Below are 24,374 nucleotides of genomic sequence, written 5' to 3'. Positions count from 1 at the left end.
AATTTGAATCTCGTCCCATCTCGGAAGCCAAGCAGGTGCTGAGCCTGGACAGCGCTTGGGGTTGGGGCGACCACCGCTCCACAGCAGAGCAAGCAGCAGGCGCCCGAGGCTGCAGGGCCCACGGCGAGACTTGGGATTGTTGTTGTTTGGCCCTTTCGAGAATCGCGCATTCACCAAGCCGCGCTGACAAGCCGTGTGAAGTATGGGTTAGATACACACACACACACACGTGCGCGCGTGTCTACACACGCACGCGCCTCCGCGGTATGTTCACAGAGCGTATGAATTATATAATACTTACTCATAATACTTTCATTTTATATAGCGTCATTTATGCTAATAACATCCCATGACGCTCTACGTTCATTATTTATGAGGATCAAATCCCATTTACGGCCATTACCAAGCAAATGGAAACACCTCCTACCAAGCAAAATCAGGAAAATATATATTGTTAAAGAAATTAAAGCAAAACAAAAAGCACGAACAATACACGTTATGACAACTAAGAAGTGAATCGGTTTTCAGTTTCAGTTTTCATGTATTTGGTATAGCCATGAGCCATTCGGCTCTTGAATCCATGAGGTCCTACATACACATCCCAGACCACGATCTCAACTTCTCAACCAAGCCACAAAACCTTGACAGGAGATAGCAAAGATCCCCCGCATAGCCTGAACAGACTGTTGGGGCAAGGGCTGTGAGCGAGTAGCACCGATGAAGGTCGGCACTGTGACACACGGTGGGGTGGTTGGGCCAGCACCACGCCCGGCCGCCTTTGTCTCCCTCGTGGCGATGTTTACACATTGCGCCAGGAAATTGTTTGAGGCCGAGTCGACTTAGGGGAAGCCCAGGAACGAGCTCGGGTCGCCGGGCTTGTACCCCAGCGCACTAACCACAACAATACCGTACCCCGTATGAATTATATACACACACACACCCGTGGCCTCTTTACACACTGTCTCAATGTTAAATGCATGTGGTATCAAAATTGCATGCAAAGATCATCACGTAGCCGTACGCGCTGCAGGCGGAACTGTTTGTTGAAGGCCGGGGCATGGCTCGCGGGGAAAGGGTGCTATGGACGTCACCACACCCGGGCCGTCTTTGTCTTTCCACATGCGGACGTCTTCGCGCCGAAGCCAGGTGCTCGTTTGAAGGCCGAGTCGACCTAGGGGAGGCTCAGAAATCGGGTCAGGTATCACTCGCCGCCGATGTTAACGGTGGCCCTCTAGCCGCGTTCGTAGCGCGGTGCGCTACTCACTGCGTAAACGACGCTACCGCGCCCCACATACGAGTTCACACACACACTCGTGTTTACACACCCGTCGTGTGTTTACACACCCGTCGTGTGTTTACACAGTGCTTCCATTTTATATGCATACAATGTATAAATTATACACACACACATACACATTAGTGTTTGCACAGCGTTTCCACTTTTCACGTATATGAATTATATATACACACACACACAATAGTGTGTACACAGCCGTAGCCTGTGTGTACATTGCGTTCCCACTTTTACACACTCGTCCGTACGAATGAAACGAACGCATACAAACACATCCTCAGCGGCCATGGTCAATCCACTGCTCGGTGAAGGATCTCGCCGATATCCGGCACGGCCACGCGATGCAGCGTAGATCCACCCAGCAGCAACTCCTGGACACGAGTCCACCCCCCTTCCCCCGTTCCATCTCCGCGGTGGACTTCCGTACCTTTGACCAGACGGGACAGATGCATGCCTAAGTAGAAGACATCATACCAACCGAGCGGTATTTTTTAAATATGTTATTCATAATAATCAACATCGTGTACAGCAGCCGTTTGTCAAAATCTATTGCTCGAATGAGGCCGTATCAAGCACAGGTGGGTTCCGTCTGACCATACTTCACCATACTGGTTAGTGCGAGCCGCGGTGGCTAGGAGATGTTGACTACCTCGCCAGGTATGCAGGAGCACGTGGGTCCGATCCAGACCCCCGACGCCTGCTGCTGTATATATTTCGAGTTTGCGTGTGTCTCTCTCCACGTGGTCGCCCGGATTGTTTCTCCGGGTCCTCCGGGTTTTCCCCCCTCCACATTTGGAATCGACATCACGCGTTGTAGAGTATTTGTGCTGCTAATTCTGTTTCCAACGTGATAAGCCACTTTCGTTGAGCTATCATTTGTGACGGCGAGGTCGCTTCAAAACAAAAAAAGAGCTGGAACAGCTCAGTTGGCCTTAACTGTTAAAATATAAAAGTTTATTTTTGGGTTGACGAGGAGCGATTCAGATATCACTCACCACCGATGTTCGCTGTCACTGTGAGGAACCAAACACAAGCTTGGGTTTGTGTAGCGCAGTGCGCTAACCGCTGTCCCACCACTCCACCCCCTACTCTACAGCACAGTACTGCATTCGACAACAGCAGCGGCAATAACAAAAAAAAACATAAAAATAAAATGCTGCAATCACGTCCGTACGTAACGTGCGGATAAATAAAACAATGCTGTACAAAAACATGTACGAGCCACAGTGGCCCAGTAAATAAATGATAGCTTCCACGTTCATTCTTCAGTCTGTTAGTATTAAAGTTGCAGGCATTCTGCCCAGCGTTACACAAATGCAGGGCCCTCCTAAAGCATGATATCATTGTGATTATTATTATTACAAGCATATGGTCATACATAGTGCACGAGATGTGCTCATGTTGTGCGTGTCAATGTTTTTTTCCGTGTCTATATATGATGAATAGTGATTGCATAGTTAATACCGTATAGAGGTCTGCACAACACGTCTGGCGGATATATTTATTTTAAAATAATTTTATCATGCGTTTATGAATAACACTGTTATTATTTGTTATATAATTTAAAACTTGGTGTTCCACAAAGATCCCCTCGTACAGCATTTTAAAATATTTTTGGGGAAAAGTGCTGTTCGCGAGTAGCACCTATGAAGGCCGGCACGGCACACGAGGGGGTGGGTGGCCGACACCACGCCCGGCCGCCTTTGTCTCCATTAGTGGCGATGTTTACACACCGCACCAGGTACTCATTTGAGGCCGAGTCCACATAGGGGAGGCCCAGGACCGGTTCAGATAATCGTCACCGGTGTTGGCCGTGAGCGAGAATCGAACCCGGGTCGTCAGGTTCGTAGCGCAGCGCTAACCGCTACACCACCGCTCCCCCATTTATACGCACAGACACACACACACAGGGCGAACGCGCACTATATTACACAAAAGAGTGATTGGGCTATTAATATGTAGCCTTTGATAAATTTTGATCCATTGTTAATTACTGTCCGATAGGGTAAGGCTTGTATTTTGCCGTTTGAAATACCCCCAAGACCTTTGTTATGAAAATCCACATGTACGCGTTATGATATCATATACATACAATTGTGATTTATAGTAATTTCACATGCATCGTATATCTGTCACAAAGTATATGTGGTATATGTCCAATCATATGCTGAATAGGCACAATGGATTTACGTAACATCTAAGGAACAGTAAACACATATATAGACTGTATACACGTATATATGCTCGATTAAATACAAAGATTGTCGGCCTCATAGCCTTTGATAGTTTGTGTTACTTTAGCGGAAGAGTGTGACGCTAAAGCCGATAGTAAGCGGACTAAGCCCGCAAACAGAGGAGTTGCGTACACGAGGTGCACAAAGACAAAGATGCCCCGTGTAGCCTTCCGACTGTTGGGGCAAGTTACCGTTAGTAAGCCGCACCCATTAAGGCCGGCACGATGCACGAGGTAGGGGGGGTGGGTGGCCAGCACCACGCGTACATTGTCACATTCACTCCACGCAGCTAGTGAATCGCGCTGTTACAAGTTTACATTAATACACGTTCTTTTTACTCTTGTACCACGTGAGGCTCACTGACCTAGGCAGCTCTTTTCAGAAGCAACCCGACTGTCACAAACGATAGCTCAACGAAAGGGTGAACTCATCACGTGGCAGTTTTCATGGCAGGCAAATACTCGAAACGCGTGATGTCGATTCTAAAGGAGGCAAAAAAACAAAAACCGGAGGACCCGGAGAAAAATCCACGCGAACGCAGGGAGAGACACGCACGAACTTCGAATATACAAGCGTCTACTGGGTCAGAATCGAACCCACGACCTCCGGTCTACTAGGCGAGGGAGTTCACATCTCCTAGCCACCGTAGCAGCCGTGCTCAGCAGAGCTGGCTTAACCAAGAGCTGTGCGAAAGTTATAAAAAAAAAATGTTGTCTGTTAACAAAAAACCCTTCAACGCGCTTGCGTGTCAACAACGCAGTAGCTTTAAAAGTAAACTATGTTGAAGGGTGATGTTTTGGGCGCTTTCACCTTCTTCACATGACATTGTTTACAGTTCTTTACGGCTTGTGGTTGACGAGCTCTAATGAAGGCCCATTGTCCAAAACGTCGTCAATATATTTTTCTATATTTCACGGCAACATTGTCAGACGAGTGTGCGTTGTTTGTGCACTGCCTCCATCACAATAATGAATTTAATTTTAAGTAAATAGTTTAAGCGTGCAAAAACACTGAGCGTTCACAATTGTATATATAATTATGCACATTGCCAATGTTTACCCAAAAGTCACATTGGAGTCACGTAAAGTTTAACTTTGAAAAGCAAAAATGTAATCGTTTATATCACTCGTGGTTAAATTACTTTTGGCGATGCCGCTGCTGCGTTTGCAACGTTTCAAGCAACAAATTCGTCAACGCCACCACTGTGGCCTGAAAAGAGATCACATTCAATCGGTTGCTTTGCACACAGGTGTGTGTTTTAGAGTGGTGGTGCAGCAGTTAGCACATTGCAGTACAAAGCCTGCGTTAGATTCCCGCTCAGAGCCAACACCAGCGGAGGAGTATCTGTACCGGTCCTGGGCCTCCTCTAGGTTGACTCGGCCTCAAAAATTAGTACCTGGTACGGTGTGTAATCACGAGGGAGACAAAAGGCAGCAGGGCGTGATGTTAACCACCCCCTCGTGTGTAGTCCCGGTCTTCATAAGTGCTGACAGTGCGTCCTTTCGGGACATGCTTTAGAGGGTTTCAGTCTATACCCACAACCCCAGCTAGCATCGCTGTGGTTTAGATGATGGTGGGGCCCCGTTACACGCGACGCCACAAATGATCGTGTGCGGAATTAAACAAAGACCACTGCAGGTATACTCCAGATTTATAGTGTTTACTTAGAATTAAAATTCTATACAAGTTTAAAATTGTCAAACGGTAAACAGGCCTGCCGCTTCTCCAGAGAAGTGCACGCATCACGAGCAATTACACCAACCCAAATGGGCCCCCGCAACAGCACAACAAACACCACAGTCACACAGACGAGCACGGCTTCACAGATCTCCTCCACCACCACGAACGCCGATGGGATAAAGCTGCAGAAAAACCCCCGAAGGCACGCACGAAGCATCAGCCTGGCTCTGGACAGGGCCAAACAAAACGTCCCAGGCACCACCTCCTCAGAGGATCTCACCTCCTCAGAGGATCTCACCTCCTCAGAGGATCTCACCTCCTCAGAGGATCTCACCTCCTCAGAGGATCTCACCTCCTCAGAGGATCTCACCTCCTCAGAGGATCTCACCTCCTCAGAGGATCTCACCTCCTCAGAGGATCTCACCTCCTCAGAGGATCTCACCTCCTCAGAGGATCTCACCTCCTCAGAGGATCTCACCTCCTCAGAGGATCTCACCTCCTCAGAGGATCTCACCTCCTCAGAGGATCTCACCTCCTCAGAGGATCTCACCTCCTCAGAGGATCTCACCTCCTCAGAGGATCTCACCTCCTCAGAGGATCTCACCTCCTCAGAGGATCTCACCTCCTCAGAGGATCTCACCTCCTCAGAGGATCTCACCTCCTCAGAGGATCGCCCCTCCTCAGAGGATCGCCCCTCCTCAGAGGATCGCCCCTCCTCAGAGGATCGCCCCTCCTCAGAGGATCGCCCCTCCTCAGAGGATCGCCCCTCCTCAGAGGATCGCCCCTCCTCAGAGGATCGCCCCTCCTCAGAGGATCGCCCCTCCTCAGAGGATCGCCCCTCCTCAGAGGATCGCCCCTCCTCAGAGGATCGCCCCTCCTCAGAGGATCGCCCCTCCTCAGAGGATCTCACCTCCTCAGAGGATCTCACCTCCTCAGAGGATCTCACCTCCTCAGAGGATCTCACCTCCTCAGAGGATCTCACCTCCTCAGGGGATCTCACCTCCTCAGAGGATCTCACCTCCTCAGAGGATCTCACCTCCTCAGAGGATCGCCCCTCCTCAGAGGATCGCCCCTCCTCAGAGGATCGCCCCTCCTCAGAGGATCGCCCCTCCTCAGAGGATCTCACCTCCTCAGAGGATCTCACCTCCTCAGAGGATCTCACCTCCTCAGAGGATCTCACCTCCTCAGAGGATCACCCCCCGCGGTCCTCACGAGGAGTTCCCTTCACGACAGCAGCGGGTGTGGTTCCACGTGCCGACCCACCCACTGGCTCCAAAAGCGATGGTTGCGGAGACGACCCACTGGTGAATGGACGAGCAGTCCATTGCAGAGTCCCGGTAGATCGCGCCCACCGGCCAAGCAAGTGGTTATCAGTCCTAGGCTGGACTCCAAGGCGATGGTTGTGGCGCTGACCCACCACCAACACGGCTGGCTCCCGGGTCGTGGACGAGGAGCGGGTTTCTCTCCGTGGTCGGCAATAGCCTCACGTCTACCAGCACAGCGGTCCCTTCGAGGAGGAGGATAAGGAGCGGAATAGAATCTCCGCCCCCACAGCCTCCGCGATGGGCCCTTTAATTGAGTCACACCCTCGGGTTTCTTTCCCTCCAAATTAATTATCACGGCGTGCTCACGAGTCAAATCACTGGTGCTCCCAAACTGATCTAAACCCCACACACACCTGCAACCACTTTCACTCAAAGCCACCCCAGCGCGTCCCTCGCTCCTCCTCAATCAAGAGACACCCTGCCCACAAAGCCATCGCTCTGACTGCCACAGGTGATTGCGACTCGCTCACAGCACTTGCCCCAACAGTCTGCTCGAGACTATACGGGGAATCGTTGACTTTGCGTGAGTGGAGCACTCTTGCCACAGTAAAACCGTGCACTGTGTTGGTGAAGTACGGTTAAACAACAACAACAACAACCACCCCTTCCCTCCTCCGCCCGTGTCGCCCACACGGCGTGTGACAGAGGCCTTCATCCAGCAGTGGATCAACAGAAAGGTTGAAACATTCACGATCAGCTGCAGGCGACCATTGACCCTCGCCCTGCCAATGCGTCAACTCCGCGTTCACGGCTCAATTCCCGATCCACGTGGAGTGTGATGATTGCTGCTGCTGCTGTTGTTGTTGCTGTTGTTGTTAATTGTTGCTGATGCTGCTGATGTTGTCATTGTTGTTGTTTGTTGTTGTTATTTATGTTGCTGTTATTGTTGTTGCTGCTGCTGCTGTTGTTGCTGTTGTTAATTATTGTTGATGCTGCTGATGTTGTCATTGTTGTTGTTATTTATGTTGCTGTTATTGTTGTTGCTGCTGCTGCTGTTGTTGCTGTTGTTAATTATTGTTGATGCTGCTGATGTTGTCATTGTTGTTGTTATTTATGTTGCTGTTATTGTTGTTGCTGCTGCTGCTGTTGTTGCTGTTGTTAATTATTGTTGATGCTGCTGATGTTGTCATTGTTGTTGTTATTTATGTTGCTGTTATTGTTGTTGCTGATGCTGCTGTTGTTGCTGTTGTTAATTATTGTTGATGCTGCTGATATTGTCATTGTTGTTGTTATTTATGTTGCTGTTATTGTTGTTGCTGCTGCTGCTGTTGTTGCTGTTGTTAATTATTGTTGATGCTGCTGATGTTGTCATTGTTGTTGTTATTTATGTTGCTGTTATTGTTGTTGCTGCTGCTGCTGTTGTTGTTGCTGTTGTTAATTATTGTTGATGCTGCTGATGTTGTCATTGTTGTTGTTATTTATGTTGCTGTTATTGTTGTTGCTGCTGCTGTTGTTATTGTTGCCGCTGCTGTTGTTGCAGATGTTTCTTTTATTTGCTATCGCTGTTGCTGATCTTGTCATTATTGTTATTGATTGTTGCTGATGTATTGTTGTTGCCGCTGTTATTGATGTTGCTATTATTGTTATTTGTTATTGCTGCTGCTGCTGTTGTTGCTCCACTGCTGTTATTATTATTTGTTGATGTTGCTGCTGTTGTCATCGTTGTTGTTTGTTTCTGCTGTTGTTGCTCCACCGCTATTACTTTCTGGAGTTCATTATTTCCGCATTTGCTGTTGTTGTTGCTGCTGGTGTTAATATTGTTGTTGTTTACTCTTGCTGTTGCTGATATTTTATATTATTACCATTGCCGCTGACGAGTTCCTGTTCGCCCGATGTTGGGTGACCGCCTGCTGATGCCATCCACCCGCACGGATCTCCACTATTGAACTATAAAATAGTTTTAGACTAAACTATAAACTAAACTCTTTTTTTTTTACCAGATAAGGCCCGCTGAGCTATACAGCTCTTTTTTTCAGAAGTGACCTGGCCACGAATGATAGCTCAACGAAGTGGCTTATTATCGCGTGGAAATTCGCAGCAGCCAAATAATCTCAACGCGTGATGTTGATTCTAAATGTAAAGGGGAATTTTAAAAAAAGCCGGAGGACCCGGAGAAAAATCCACGCGACCGTGGGGAGAGAGGCACGCAAACTCCAAATATACAGCAGCAGCCGTTAGAGTCACGATCGGACCTTCGTCCTCCTGCATACCAGGCGAGGGAGATAACATCTCACCACCACGGCACCGTAATATTTTCGTCTGTTCGTGCATCATACGAAGTGGAATATATTGCGAGAAGCGATAACAGTCTTGATGCTGGAGACACCGTTTATAGATTGTTTTTGTTTGATCGGCGACTCTGGCAAAACTCGACAGCTATCGTGAATATTTGACGAAGTTCATTCGGGGTTATGACTCCAGAAATCATCATCATTATCATCATAACATACAATGGACTTTGCCGAATCGAGTGTAGTATTTGTGTTCATGGAACTTTATTTGAGCAAAGAAATACATCGCGGTCGTCATTATTTCATACAAAAGTGTAATCTTCAATCAAGAGCATCATCATCGTTATTATTAATTGTATATTCATAACCTGCATGCGAGAGCACGTTGAACTGGAAGGGGACCAGATTCTCACCTTGACGGAAAATGCAAAAGTAACATTTTCCGTCAGATTATTCATTAATTTTTATGGTTTACCGTGTGCCCGACGGGACGAGGTCGCGATGAATCGACACTCGGTAACTCCCCCGTTCCCCGTGCGTGCGTGCACATCGCGGGACATCTGCCAGTAGACGCGTGTTGCTGTGCAATGCAGACCCTGGGGTCACGCGGGCACATGTATGTTGAACCTCCTTCGCCCCGCAACGAAGCCAACCGTTGCTAATCGGAGGTGCGGGTTAAGACACGAACAAATACATCAGGTTGAAGAACAGACAGACAAATGTATGTTCAAGATTTGAAGCTTTCGTGACTGCAAGGATTCATACTCTTAGGTTTTTTCGGTAAAGTCACGTCGGTAAAAAATACAATTTAAATTAATAAAAGTATTTTATTATTTTAATTTATTTCTATTATTACTTTTATTAATTTTCATTTTATTTTTTACCTACGTGACTTTACCGAAAAAACCTAAGAGTGTAGATGTATGTTTGTGTACGAACTGCGGGGGGGCGATTGTCAATGGTGCAGGGCACGTGAGAGGTGGCGATGACATTGGGAAGAGCGTCATCCAGCAGTGGATCGAGCATAGCCGATGATGACGATGATGATGATGATGATAATGATGACGCTAATCGTGATGGTAATGATGACTAGCTACAATGCAAAATAAAATAAAAACAATTATACAGAATAATCCTAAGGGGTGGGTGGCACCAGGTACTCATTTAAAGCTAAGTCGACCTAGGGGAGGCCCACGACCGGTTCAAGTAGTCGCCATCGTTATTGGCCGTGAGCGGGAATCCAACTCGAGACGCCGGGTTCGTAGCGCAGAACGTTAACCGCTACCGCTGCCACAACCACCACCGCCACCACTACCACCACCACAGCACCACCACCGCAGCACCACCACCACACCACCGCCACCACTACCACCACAGCACCACCACCACCACACCACCGCCACCACTACCACAGCACCACCACCACCACACCACCGCCACCACTACCACCACCACCGCATCACCGCTAACACCACCACCGCCACCACTACCACCACTACCACAGCACCACCACCACACCACCGCCACCACTACCACCACCACCGCATCACCGCTAACACCACCACCGCCACCACTACCACAGCACCACCACTACACCACCGCCACCACTACCACCACCACAGCACCACCGCTAACACCACCACCGCCACCACTACCACCACTACCACAGCACCACCACCACACCACCGCCACCACTACCACCACCACCGCATCACCGCTAACACCACCACCGCCACCACTACCACCACCACCACAGCACCACCACTACACCACAGCACCACTGCTAACACCACCACCGCCACTACTACCGCCACCACTACCACCACAACACCACCACCACTACACCACCGCCACCACTACCACCACCACCGCCACCACTGCTGTGTCCGACCGTGTCACGACGTGACTGCTGATTGCGTTCGGCCGTGTGGGAAATCTGCTCTAATAGAGAGGCGTGGACTGTAATTAACAGATGACAATTACATGTAAGCCGATCTCTGCAACTATTCAAAAATGCACATCTCTGACGAACCTAGCACTCTCACGTTTACGCATCTTAAGTAGAAATCTTTAAGAAAATTTATTTTTTCTCAATCACCAATGGTGCCTACATATTTCGGAGCAATGCGTATTGTGCTGCGTTGTATCCAAATGTTTTTTTGTAATATGTGTAATAGCGTCCGTATATAACCGGACGTTTGTATGGACTCTTTTGCAATATATAGTGCATCAAGCAAGCCTTTCAAAGTGAGGATATACACAATCATTATAATTATAATAACCGATTGCTTCGCTATGGATTTCAGCGTCACACTCGAGGGAAGGCGAGTTACTCGGTTCACTGATGATCGCCATCGGTGTCTGTGCGTGAGTGTTAAGCGCGAGACTCGGAGTGGCGTGGAACTTTATTCCTGCCCGAGAAGGTACCCATCAACAAAAACTTACGAATGCACACGTGACCTACAGATTGCCTACAGCAAATACAAACCACATATGCTGTGCAGGGGTCACGCGTGCGTACGGCACAGCCAACACGGTACCGTGCATATGTGTACTATAGGCTGCATGTATGTATGTGCTATATCAATAAAACGTTGAAAGTTAGGAGCGGTGGCGCAGCGATTAGCGCACCTCGCAAGGGGTTCGGATCGAAGAGAAGAGTTTGAGAAGATGGGATACACACGTTGAGTAAATTACTAAGAGAGTCATCATCATTGTCATCAGCCATGGTCAATCCGCTGCTGGATGAAGGCCTCTCCAAGCCGATGCCGTCTAGCGATCGCGCGACGTCAATATACCAAAGGCAAAGATGCCCCATGCAGCCTCAACAGACGGTTGGGGCAAGTGCTGTTCACGAGCACCTATGAAGGCCGCCACCGCACACGAGGAGGTGAATGGTTTGCACACCGAACCAGATACTCATTCGAGGCTGAGTCGACCTAGGGGAGGTCCAGGACCGGTTCTAATAATCGCCACTGGTGGTGTAGGCCCGTGAGCGGGAATCGAACTCGGGTGGCCGGGTTCGTAGCGCAGCGCGCAGCCGACCACTACGCTACCCCTCCCCGAGCACCATCAGACGTACATATGATTACTCTTAATATATTTTATAAATACACACAAATATGAATATACATGAACGGCAGGCGCGAACAGGCTTGCGAGACAGAGGAAGTGGTCGCGGTTGGGAAGAGTTCCCTGTCACTACTGGGGGAGGACACCCTGAGTTGGATCCCGAATCGCGGCGATGATGACTGCAAGGACCACGCCTGCCTGCTCCATAACAAGCCGGGCATCGTCACTTCTCCTCTTCTTCTTGTTGTTATTGTTGTTGTTATTGTTGTCGTACGGCTGATGTAACGGACGCAGAGCAACACGCTGCAATGTCCCATTCAGTTAAGGGCGTGAGCAGGAGCAGCGTGTCGCTGCCAAGTCTCTCCCTTCGTATTTGTGGATCGGGGCATTGCGTCGTGATTTTCTGTTGCCGTGGTCTGCTCTGGGTTGGTGACCCGCACTCGCACAGCGAGACGCGCAGACCGGCGACTCGTCAAACCCGTGGCCTCGCAGACTTCGCGGTGGCCACAGCAGAGCCTCCGCGGAAAAGAAGAACACGAGCTCGGCTCTACGGTGTGGGGCAGCCTGGCTAGCGTGAGGTCTGGGCAAGGAGTTGGATACCCCCCTAGCCCCGCCCTCAACCCCCCCAGCCCCCCTCCCCCCCCCATTGACCCCCCTAGCCCCGCCCTCAACCCCCCAGCCCCCCCCCCATTAACCCCCCCAGCCCCCCCCATTAACCCCCCTAGCCCCGCCCTCAACTCCCCCAGCCCCCCCCCCCCATTAACCCCCCCAGCCCCCCCATTAGCCCCCCCAAGCCCCACCATTAACCCCCCTAGCCCCGCCCTCAACCCCCCAGCCCCCCCCATTAACCCCCCCAGCCCCCCCCATTAACCTCCCCTAGCCCCGCCCTCAACCCCCCCAGCCCCCCCCCATTAACCCCCCAGCCCCCCCCATTAACCTCCCCTAGCCCCGCCATCAATCCCCCCAGCCCCCTCCCCATTAACCCCCCCAGCCCCCCCCCCCCATTAACCCCCCTAGCCCCGCCCTCAACCCCCCACCGCCCCCCCCCCCCACCACTGCGTTACCGCTCCATTCGTGAACAGTAGATACACACAAGCTATAATCACGTGTAGATCCACGGCTCTCAGCTGTGTGCATTTGAATGAAGTTGAAAGTTGTAACAGCGGAACGCTTCTCCAAATCATGCTCATTACAAAGACAAAGATCCCCCCGTATAGCCTTCGACAGCCTGTTGGGGCAAGTGCTGTTAGCGAGTAGCGCCTATGAAGGCCGGCACGGCACACGTGGAGGGTTGGTGACCAGCAGCACGCCCGACCGCCTTTGTCTCCCCAGTGGCGATGTTCACACGCGCACGCACGAGATACATATATATGTGTGTACGCCCTTCAGGCGTGCGCGTTGCGAACTGTTCAACACGAGTGTCGTCGTGAGGTTAGTCCCGCTACACCCAGTTGGTTGGCCAATTTTCACTCGTGAGCATTTGTCAACGCTGTCAGGCGCAGTCGGAATGAATCATCACACACACGGGGAGACAGGGGCCGTCCATAAATGACGTCACGCACCTGGGGGAGGGGGGGGTCAGACATTTGTGACAATGTGTGACGAGGGGGGGGTGAGAAATGTGACGTCACATCAAAATGCGCAACTTTAAATAAATATAGACAACACGTTCTACTTAATTAAATATACTTTCAAATACATGTTTTCTCCTACAACATCAGAGTGCAGCGCCACATCTTTGTGACGTCATATTTGAGGTGGGGTCTGACTTTTTGTGATGCCGTGTGACGAAGTGGGGGGGGAGTCAAAAATCGTCCAAAATCGCGTGACGTCATTTATGGACGGCCCCACATTCCAGCGACGGGACCCAAACTTCACCGTGGAGCGCACCCATTGCCGCATTGCCGCCTACCGCTCCACTCACAGACCTGTGTGCGTGCCTATGTATGCAAGTATAATCTGCTATGAATAAGGGCCGTTACCCGAAACGTCCCCTATCATCGATACATTGTTCATTCTAAGGCCACGGTGTTGTGGACGAAGGTGCGAGACGTCTTTTTGTTTTTGTGTAGACGTGTCGATACATGACAAAGGCATTCTTGAACACCCACACGGAATGGTAATATAACACACGCGTACCTACACGACGACTGTTGTATATATTAACTGGACATAGCAATGCGCCCTGATGAGCAACGTTTTGCATGCAATGTGCGTCACATGTGCTTCGGCACGGACGATCAGCAGCGCGGACATTGAGAGTGAGAGAATGCAACCAAAGACATCTGACTTATTATTCTTGGTTCTTTCGGTAAAGTCACGTAGAAGGAAAATAATAAAATAATAAAAATAAAACAGTAAAAATTCTCACGACCTTTCGACTGCAACACAAGCAACCATCTTCAGGTGTGAAATCCACACCTGATGATGTTTTTTTTATTGTTTATTATTAATATTAATTTATTATTTCCCTTCTACGTGACTTTACCGAAAGAACTAAGAATATGAATCCCTGCAGTCACAAAAGCTTTAGATAAAATTTTTACATCTGACTTAGTTACAAGTGGCGTTGAAGAACACCGAGAGGCGGGAAGGCGACGATCCACGTGGATTAGAGAACACGCGCGAGTCGAAGGCGTAAATTTTGTTTCTATGTTTTTTATCTACCCCAGGTCCTCCGGGTCCCCCCCCCCCCTCCACATTCAGAACCAACGTGCGCTTGGCGAATTTTGCTGCGACACATTTGGCCGCATGATGACGAGCCACTCCGTTGAGCTCTCATTTGTGAGCGCCGCTTAGATCAATGGCACTTAGCTGGTGAAATAAAAACAAACATAGTTTATTGTCGTGAATGCGAGGACGCGGGTGTGGGTGACCTAGGCCGTCGTCACCTGGGGGGGCTGGTTGATGGCCGCTCGGTTCGAGACGAAGGAGAGAAACGCGCCGCCCCGAGAGGACGGATCCCATCGCGCGAGTGGAGCAATGGCACAGCAAGACTGTGAGAGAGGTGGGGTGGTGTCGGGGGGTGTGGTGTCGGGGGGGGGGGTGTTCCCTCCAGCAGTGGATAGGTCAGGATTGATGATGATATGTTAAACGCTGCGCGTGGCAGCCTGTGTTGAACGAGAAGCCATCTTATATTCTTAGGTTTTTTCGGTAAATTCACGTAGGTAAAAGAATTAATAAAAGTAAAATAAAAATTAAATGAAAATCACGACGTTTCGGAGGCAACACAAGCCTCCGTCTTCTGTTGAGAATGTGTCGTGTGCGATGATGGTGATGCTTTGTGCGTGGATAAAGGCGTGCCGAGATGCTGCAGAGGGACAAACCTTCATGTGCACATCCGTTCAAATAATCGTCACATTCGTGACGATCCTGGACCACCCCTAGGTCGACTCAGCCTCAAATGAGTACCCAGTGCGGTGTGTAAGCATCGCCACTGGGGAGACAAAGGCGACCGGGCGTGGTGTTGACCACACCACCCCCTCGGATGCGGTGCCGGCCTTGATAGGAGCTTCTCGCTCACCGCACTTGGCCCTAAAGTCGGTTATGGCTATCAGGGGGGTCGTTGTCTTGTGTTACATACACGCGCGCTGTCTCACGGCGGTGTGCTATTGTGTGTGTACACTACGCAATCACAACACTCTACAACCCCTTTGTAAATACATTGCTGGATGGAGGCCTCCCATTGCTCTGTCGGCCACGTGAGGTGTTCGACCATACTTCACCACGCTGCTCAATGCGGGGGGATGGAGGAATGGGAGGGGGTTGTTGTTGTTGTTGTTTTGGCCATACTTCACCACGCAGGTTATTTCAGATTGGTGCAGTGAATGGTGCGTGGGTGGGTGGGTAGGTGGGTATTCAACCTTTGCTCAGATATCGACTCGCCACTGATGTCAGACGAGCTCAGGTTTGTGATCATGGAGCGTCAGAAGTGTAGACATAAGACACGTGACTTATGTCGACATAAGACACGTGACTTATGTCGACATAAGTGCGGTGAAAGTCGTGCGTATGAAATGCACTTGTTAGTGCGTTCACAGATAGTGGCCTGCAGCCAGACATACCAAAGACAAAGGTCCCCCCTATAGCCTGCACAGACCGTCGGAGCAAGTGCTGTTAGCGAGTAGCACCTATGAAGGCCGGCGGGGCATGGCGCACGGAAAGGGCGGTACGGACGTCACTGCTCCCGGCCGTCTTTGTATCCCCAGTGCGCACGTGTAGGGGGTGGGTGGTCAGTGACCACGTCCGACCGCCTTAGTCTCCCCAGTGGCGATGTTTCCGACCTGGTGCGATCTGTAATTTGAGGCTGAGTCGAACCTAGGGGAGGCCCAGAACCGGTTCGCGTGTTCGTCTGATGTTGGCCGCGAGCGGGAGTCGAACTCGGGTCGTCGGGTTCGTCGTGCAGTGCGCTAACTGCTGCACCACCGCTCCCCACGTCTCTCTCTCTCTCTCACACACGTGTGCTACGGTCAGAGTACAACTGTACTCATCACAAGTATGAGCACGTGTGTAGTTCGTGTGTAATAGCAGCCTGATACGTCTCGCAAACATACATGTGACATGTATGTTGAACATACACGCACAGGGAATAACCTCACGCGGAGTTGTCCGAGACTGAGCTCGGAATATATATATTTATATATTTCAATGAACACAAAACAAACGCAATGGTCAATGACGCACTGCCTTCAAAGGAACATTATTCATAACGATCGAAGTTTCGGGCAATGGGCCTACTTCACGGCACAGACAACTTATTACGTACAATAATATGAAACGTGGTGGATTAGAAGTGTATTTATTCACTTGTTAAGCCACCGTGTTATTGACAAACTTGTTCAATGATGTTGTTGTTTATCGTGCTAATGCGCCACCGCCAACGCAGCAGCAGCAGCAGTACAAGAGGCTTTGTTTAACTAGTGAGAAATTAATTCTTGGACACACATTGTCCGTGAACAAATGCAGTTCATGCAGCGTAGGCTACGTTACAACGGCACGCGGTGCGCTACACGACCCGGCCGTCGCAGCCTCGCCTCTCCCGAGGAGCTCACCGATGGGGGGCTGTGTCCAGATCTTCTCAACGACTGTCGATCCCCTAGCTCAGGGGTCGGCAACCAAAATAACAAGAAGAGCCATTTCTTTCCAATTCGGTACAAAATTCAGTATTTCAAGAGCCGCAATGCATCTGAGTACATACTGTACATACGTACATATCGTCCAGAAGCAGCCCGTAAAGAGCCGCATGCGGCTCCGGAGCCGTAGGTTGCCGACCCCTGCCCTAGCTGAATCCAGTGGGGCCACTCAACACAGTCTGAAAAGTCCGCAAAGAATTGCACTGAGAGACCAAGGGAACAAATGTGATAGCGAGCACGCACACACACACAACAACAACAACAACCGCCATTCGCCACTAAGTGGCGGTGATGTCACCACGACGCTTGTGCCAGGCTATGTGCACCTTGAGGCCACACACACAGGTTGAGAGACATAGTTCTGGACCGTGAGGAGACGTTGGCGGGCTACGTTATGTTGCACGCATGTTGAACTTCTTTCGCACCGTACGTGGGCAAGCGTGCTAATCGGAGGTGCGGGCTGGGTCAGAGGAAGACGCCGCCAGAAGGGATGGCGATTGCCGATGGTCGAGAGACGAAAAACGCGCCCGAGATTCACGTCCATCGCGGAGATGGAGCGATGGAATGCCGAGCGCGTGCCGGAGAGCTCTGTGGATTATTGCTACCCCGAGACCGTAAGAGACGGCTCTTCGTCCAGCAGTGGATGAACCATGGCTGACGACGATGATGACGATGATGATGATGTCGTGAAATCACGTTCGTTTGAGTTCGAGGCACGTCGAGACTAACCCACAGCCATGCAAAGACACAGACCCCCCGTATATCCTTACAAGAGTGTTGGGGCAAGTGCATATGCTCTCCATGTTACACATACGTCATTCATGTGTTGTATGAAATGAGCATGTGCCTGCCTTCACATGCGTGCTCCCCGCACCTCCGATTAACACGGTTGGCTACGTACGGTGCGAACGAAGTTCAACACACATCGCAAGTCCATTGTATCAAGACTGCGAGTGTGTGTGGACACCGCGTGGGAAACGAGATGGGTGCTTTAATCGCGACTACTGAAGCCAGTGGTGCCTCCGTTGACTTGCAGCCAATGCACGTGACATGATATATACACACACGAGCCTTGTGCCCGTCCAAGAACGAGTGTATTGCAGTAAATCTGAAACTTGCAAGAGAAAAGCAGACCGCGACGTGATATTCATTGCATCAATTCGTGTGCAATTTGTAAAGGCGCGGTGACACAGACCTATATAATTTAAAGGTTGTAATCCCTTGTTCATCACGACGTCCTTTTTACTCCGATGTCTCAACAGCGTTACGGAGATCACGTGACGTGAGGGTTCTGCCTTTGTAGTGAGGGTTGTGAGTTGACGCTGAGGAGGGGGGACGAGGCGCCTCGCCCCCCCCATGTGGAGTGACGTCAGCCGCTAATTAATATTAATGGCTGGGGGGGGGTGTGTCTATTTGGAAGACGTCACCTGTTCATGATTTATTAATGTGGGGGGCTTTTCGATGTGGAGTGACGTCACCCACTCATGATTATTAATGAGGGGAGGAGGTCCATGTGGAGTGACGTCACCTGTTCATGAGTATTAATGAGGGGGGGGGGTGCTACATGTGGAGTGACGTCACCCGCTCATGATAATTAATGAGGGGGGGGGGGGAGGTCCACGTGGAGGACGTCACCTGTTCATGAATATTAATGAGGGGGGCTGGCCGACGTGGAGTGACGTCACGCGCGGGACACACAGACATTCTTGGCTCATTATCGTAGTAAATGTCTTATGCACGCATGCTGTGGCAGCAAGTTGTAATTGTTACTTATCACGTGCAGAACATGCCGTGCAGGGGGTGTCAATCTGCCCCCTTGAGGTCATCAACTCCCGATGGCATCCGTGCTATAATTGTATATTTTTTATCGCGACTAGATTACAAATACAATTATAATATATTATGTATGACGTCAAATAACCCTTTGTCGTTCCACTGCTGGATAATAACGTCTTATCCAAGCTGTGTGGGTCGCGAGGGTTGTTGGACCATACTTCACCATTCTAGTCAACTCGCGTTAGTCGAGGGGACCACCCAAGACCGGGTCAAGTTTTCACTCGCCACCGACATTATCCGCGGCCGAGTATCCAACTCAAGTGGCCCCGGCTCGTAGTGCGTAGGGCTGACCACTGCACCGTGCCTCTCTCCTCACCACCCCTGAACCCCCAGCGATGAATCGTCGTCGTCAGAGTCATTTTTGTTTTGCCCGTTGAGAAAAGCGAAGCGGACTTGGGCAGGCCACGTGCTCGAGACGAACCCGCAGGAGTTGGTGGCGGCAGCCAAAAGGAAGCTGAACGCACCAGGGCGGACTTCGCGACCACGCGGAGTTGCGCGTTGGCGATGAAACCCCGCTCGCTCGCTCGCGCAAGCTGCTGCTGCTGCTGCTACGTGGAGTGTTCCCATCGCCACCTGGGCAGTTGCTGCAAATCGGCCACCCATCTCGGTCGCTGACACTTGAGATGACCTCAACAGCGAGCGCGCCTCAGCGATGCCGCCGTCACTTGAAGTGGCGAATTACGACCGCTGCTGATGATGTTGTTGCTGTTGTTGAATCGCGGACCACGAGAGGTGGCAACGGCTCGGGTGGGGGACGGGAGGGGAACCATCTTTATCCAGCAGTTGATTGAGCACGGCTGATGGTGATGATGATATCAGGTTGTGTAAATGTGGAGTTACCAAAGACGGGCATTTATTGCACCTGCACGTTGTGTCGTGGTGGCGAGGTCCGTGGACACGGTGGCTAGGAGATGTTAATTACTTCGCCTGGTATACAGTAGGTCGTGGGTTCGATCCCGACCCAGACGCCTGCTGTATATTTGGAGTTTGCGTGTCTCTCTCTCTCACCATCATCATGGTGGCTAGGAGATGTTAATTCCTTCGCCTGGTATACAGGAGGTCGTGGGTTCTATCCCGACCCTGACGCCTGCTGTATATTTGGAGTTTGCGTGTCTCTCTCTCCCCACGGTCGCGTTGATTTTTCTCCGGTTCCTCCAGTTGTCGCCCTCCACATTTCGAAACGACGCGTTCGGAGTATCTGGCTGCTAGAAATTGCCACGCGATGAGCCGCTTCGCTGAGCTGTCATTTGTGGCCAGGTCGCTTCTGAAAACGAGCTACGTAGCTCAGTGAGCCTTACCTGGTGAAATAAATATAGTTCGGTGGGATTTTTTGTTGTTGTTGTTGTTAGGTTTTGCTCCAGCAACTGCCGAGGCGAGGGTCGGTGGATCGCACGCACAAATGCTGCTGTGAATCTCCCTTGGCGAGGGGGCCGAGGAGGAGGAGGTGCCATACTCCTGTCTCGCCAGGAGAAGGCGCTACGGCACACGTGGACTAATCTCCATCTGTTCCCATCTGTACGGGGATACAGTGTTGCCCCCGTCGCGCAAGGCGTGGGTTTTCTCCGGGTGCTCCTGTTTCCTCCACACGTGTGCCATAACAATGATACGCTTCACTCGTCATTAACTGAATGAAAACATCTTCACATTAAAAAACAAACCCCAATGCAGCAGAAGGACCCTCTTGATAAAGAGTCACGCGACTCTCGCGGATAAACAAGTAAACTATTATTGTTGTTATAGTCACCGCACGCCTGCACGCGCGTGACTTACACCTGTGGTGGTGGTGGCGATGTCGACGATGATGGTGGTGGTGCTGTTTGCTGCTGCTGCTGCTGTCGTGTGATTGTTAGAACGCTCGATTTGCAACGATTACGTGTCGCCGGTTCGATTTCCTGCGCGGCAGTTGCCCACAAGGACGTATGAGCGGAGCACGCCAGGAGATCGCTAGGTTGCGCGCGATGGAGTAAATCGTGGATTCTCTCACCTGTACGCAAGACGACCTGCCGTGCAGCGTGGAAGAGTAGGCAAACGAGATAGCTTCAATACGGCTTCTCCAAAGCCTCCCTTGAGTGGAGTCCCTACGGTCAGCAGTGGCGACAGCAGAGAAACTGCAGGGCTGAACCTTTATCTTTGTGTTCCCTATGATGACGATGATAATGAGAGCTCCTCGTGGGCACGTTGACGTTCGCGAGTGGCGAGTTGCCGCTATGGTCAGTCTCTGCACTCTTCCCTGCAAAGACAATAATACAAAGGTCCCCCGTATAACCTTCAGCAGACTGTTGGGGCAAGTAATGTTCGCGAGTAGCGCCTATGAAGGCCGGCACGGCACACGAGGGGGGAGGGGGGGGGGGGTGGCCAGCACTACGCACGCCCGGCCGTCTTTGTCTAACTCACCGTCATCATCCTCATCAGCCATGCTCAATCCACTGCTGGATGAAGGACTTAATAGTTCTATGTTTACACACCGGCACAAGGTACTCATTTAAGGCCGAGTTGATCTAGATGAGACATAGGGACCAGTTCAAATATTAGCCACTGACGTTGGCCATGGACGTGAATCGAATGGGCACACACATACACAAATACACATACACACACATATACACACACAAACACACACATACACACACATACACACACATACACACATACACACACATACACACACACATACACACACATACACACATACACACACATACACACACATACACAAGAACGCGCACACACATACACACACACGAACGCGTACACACATACACACGAACGCGCACACACACACGAACGCGCACACACACACACACGAACGCGCACACACACACACGAACGCGCACACACACACACGAACTCGCACACACACACACGAACGCGCACACACGAACGCGCACACACACACACGAACTCGCACACACACACACGAACGCGCACACACACACACATGAACGCGCACACACACACGAACGCGCACACACACATATACACACATACACACACACACACGAACGCACACACACACACGAACACACACACACACATACACACACACATACACACACACATACACACATTCACACACATACACACACACATACACACACACATACACACATCCACACACATACACACACATACACACGAACGCGGGTCACCGGGTTTATAACGCGCTGTGCTAACGGCTATAGACTGCCGCTCCCCACTTAACTATACAGAGACAATGGGCACCCGTATAGCATTAACAGACTGGTGGGGCAAGTGCAGTCACGAACCACCATTTACATACACCTACAAAACACACAAAGACAGAGATTCCCCCGTGTAGAGGCACACCTTGTTCGCACGCACGTTGAACTTCTTTCGCACCGTACGTTGCCAACCGTGCTAATCGGAGGAGCGGAAGGACAACAAAACTAAACACAAAAAGCATTTCTCAAGACGTGAGTTTTCAATCTGGATTGTAAAGTGCCATGAATCCAGCGGCCTCCTAATATCGGAAGGAAGAGCGTTCCAGACGGCCGCACAAGCGCATCTGAGCGCGCACGAAGGTGCGGTGACCGCCGCCTTTGTCCGATGGGCAACTAAAAGCCGCCGCCGCCGCCGCTGCTGCTGCTCTTGCGAGCCCTGGCCGGCTCCGTGCCGAAATCAGCGAAGGGATTTCTATTTATTTATTTATTTGTGCCGAGCCGAACCGTGCCAACAAAAATACATTGGGGGGGAGGGGAGGGGGGGCAAGCGCCGTTTTAACGAGCTGCGAAACCTTTTTTTTAAGCCGCGTTCTAATCATCCGCTCTCGCTTGCGTTACCCCCCTGCCCTGTCCCTCCCCCCCCCCCCTCGTTCGCAGGTTACAGCAGCAGACGGTGACCCACAGCGTGGCGCGCTTCCTGCCCGAGCGGGCCGAGTCACCCGGCGAGCGAAGCCCCCCGCCGAGTTGGGGTCCCCGGGGTGGAGGCGGCGGCGGCGTCGGCGGCTCGGCCGTGAGCCCGCGGCCGAGTCCCCGTGCAAGCCTGTCGGGTCTCAGCGAGAGGGACGAGGCTCTGCCCTCGGCGGCGTCGAGGGCGGACAGCGACTCCAGCGAGCCCGACATCTGAGGCCGTGAGAAAAGGGGGGTGGTGGGAAGAAGATGATGATGAAAGAGGACGCAGTCATGGGATGGGCGGGCGGGAATGCGGTGGACTTGGTAGCCACGGGCCCACATAGCGAAAGCTATACTGGATGTGGTATGCCGGGCACGGATTGGGGTTTTTTTTTGGTTGCGAAGCTCGGAATGACCCGACTCGAATTATACCCTGCGCAGAGGAATGGACGTATGGGCGGGTGGGAGGAGCTGGGGGGCACATATATATGTAATTATAATTGTTTAAAAACAACAACAACAAAAACTACTGCATAATCGAAAGAGCAAACAGCTATAGGAAAGTTAAATATAATAGAAAATACGGACTCTCTCGCTCTTACGTACAGTATATATATAGAGTGAACGGGGTGATGGATGTGTAACCCCTATCCCTCTGATTGGCGAAGGGTTGTGTATAAATTGAGTCTGGCGAAACCGGAAGTGATTGCGTGCAGAAGATGAGAGCCTCGCCAAGATCTCGCTCCATCTCCCTCGGTGTTCTGACCTGGATCCTCGGAAACACGTTGTCCACTTACTCATCTGAAGCGAGCATGATTATGCTTTCTGGCAGTCACGTTTCATCATTTACACAGCACACAGACACGCGCGCACGTATGACGGCTGTTGATATTCAACTACAATTGTTTATAGCAAACAATGCGACTGCGGGAGAAGAAGGAGACGCGATTAATGTAGACAACGGAAGAGGAAGATGACAATACGATTCGTTGTGTAGAACGGACAGTAGAACTACGTTATAATTGTAATGTGTCAGGACCTTGCATCGTGTATGAGAGTATATATATGGCAATGTGGTGTATGTTCCGCCCTATAGACTCTATTAGTGTTTGTGTCCATGAAAGAACTTTTGAGTCGTTCGTGAACGAAAGCAACCGAAGATTGATGCGAGCGACGGCCTCTCGAGACGTGAATGATTAACTGGATGAATGAATTAATTTGGAATTTATCAGAGGCGTCCTGCATGCAACCCGGTTCGTTTTTAATATATATTCAGTATGACTACTCTACAAACGCTGTTACAATAATTGTTTATCTTTTCTTCTTTTATAAACCAATTGCTATGATTATAGTTGAGTTCTGTTTAATCTGGAAGACCTCCGTATGCATTATATCAGATGCGCACTGCGGCTTGTAACAGAATCACACATAAAGAATACGTGCATATGTTTACATGCGTATACGAGTCCGTCAACACACATGCGTACACACATACACAATTATAAATGTGTATATATATACACAAAGGCAAAGATTCCCTGCTGGGGCAAGTGCTGTAAGCAAGCAGCTATGAGGGTATGAAAGGCACATGAGGTGGTGGGTGGTCAGCACCACACCCGGCCGTCTTTGTATCCCCAGTGGCACATACACGCACGTACACATACAAATACACCTCTTACACACGTACGCGTACAACGGAGTACTAAAATGCCCACTTCG

The 24,374-nt window shown here is 50.7% G+C and overlaps 1 protein-coding gene across 1 annotated transcript in view; it reads left to right on the top strand.

The window, feature by feature from the left end:
• Positions 1-22,890, top strand: part of LOC144943348 (homeobox protein SIX6-like) — a 28,386-nt gene extending 5,496 nt beyond the window's left edge. Inside the window, exon 2 of the mRNA XM_078870723.1 lies at positions 22,644-22,890. Coding sequence (XP_078726849.1) covers positions 22,644-22,890 — 247 coding nt within the window. The remainder of the gene's footprint in view (positions 1-22,643) is intronic.
• The last annotated feature ends 1,484 nt before the right edge of the window (positions 22,891-24,374 follow it).

The sequence above is a fragment of the Lampetra fluviatilis genome, chromosome 30 (genome assembly GCF_964198595.1).
Source record: "Lampetra fluviatilis chromosome 30, kcLamFluv1.1, whole genome shotgun sequence".
Taxonomy (NCBI): Eukaryota; Metazoa; Chordata; class Hyperoartia; order Petromyzontiformes; family Petromyzontidae; genus Lampetra; species Lampetra fluviatilis.
This window is presented reverse-complemented; position numbering and strand designations above follow the sequence as displayed.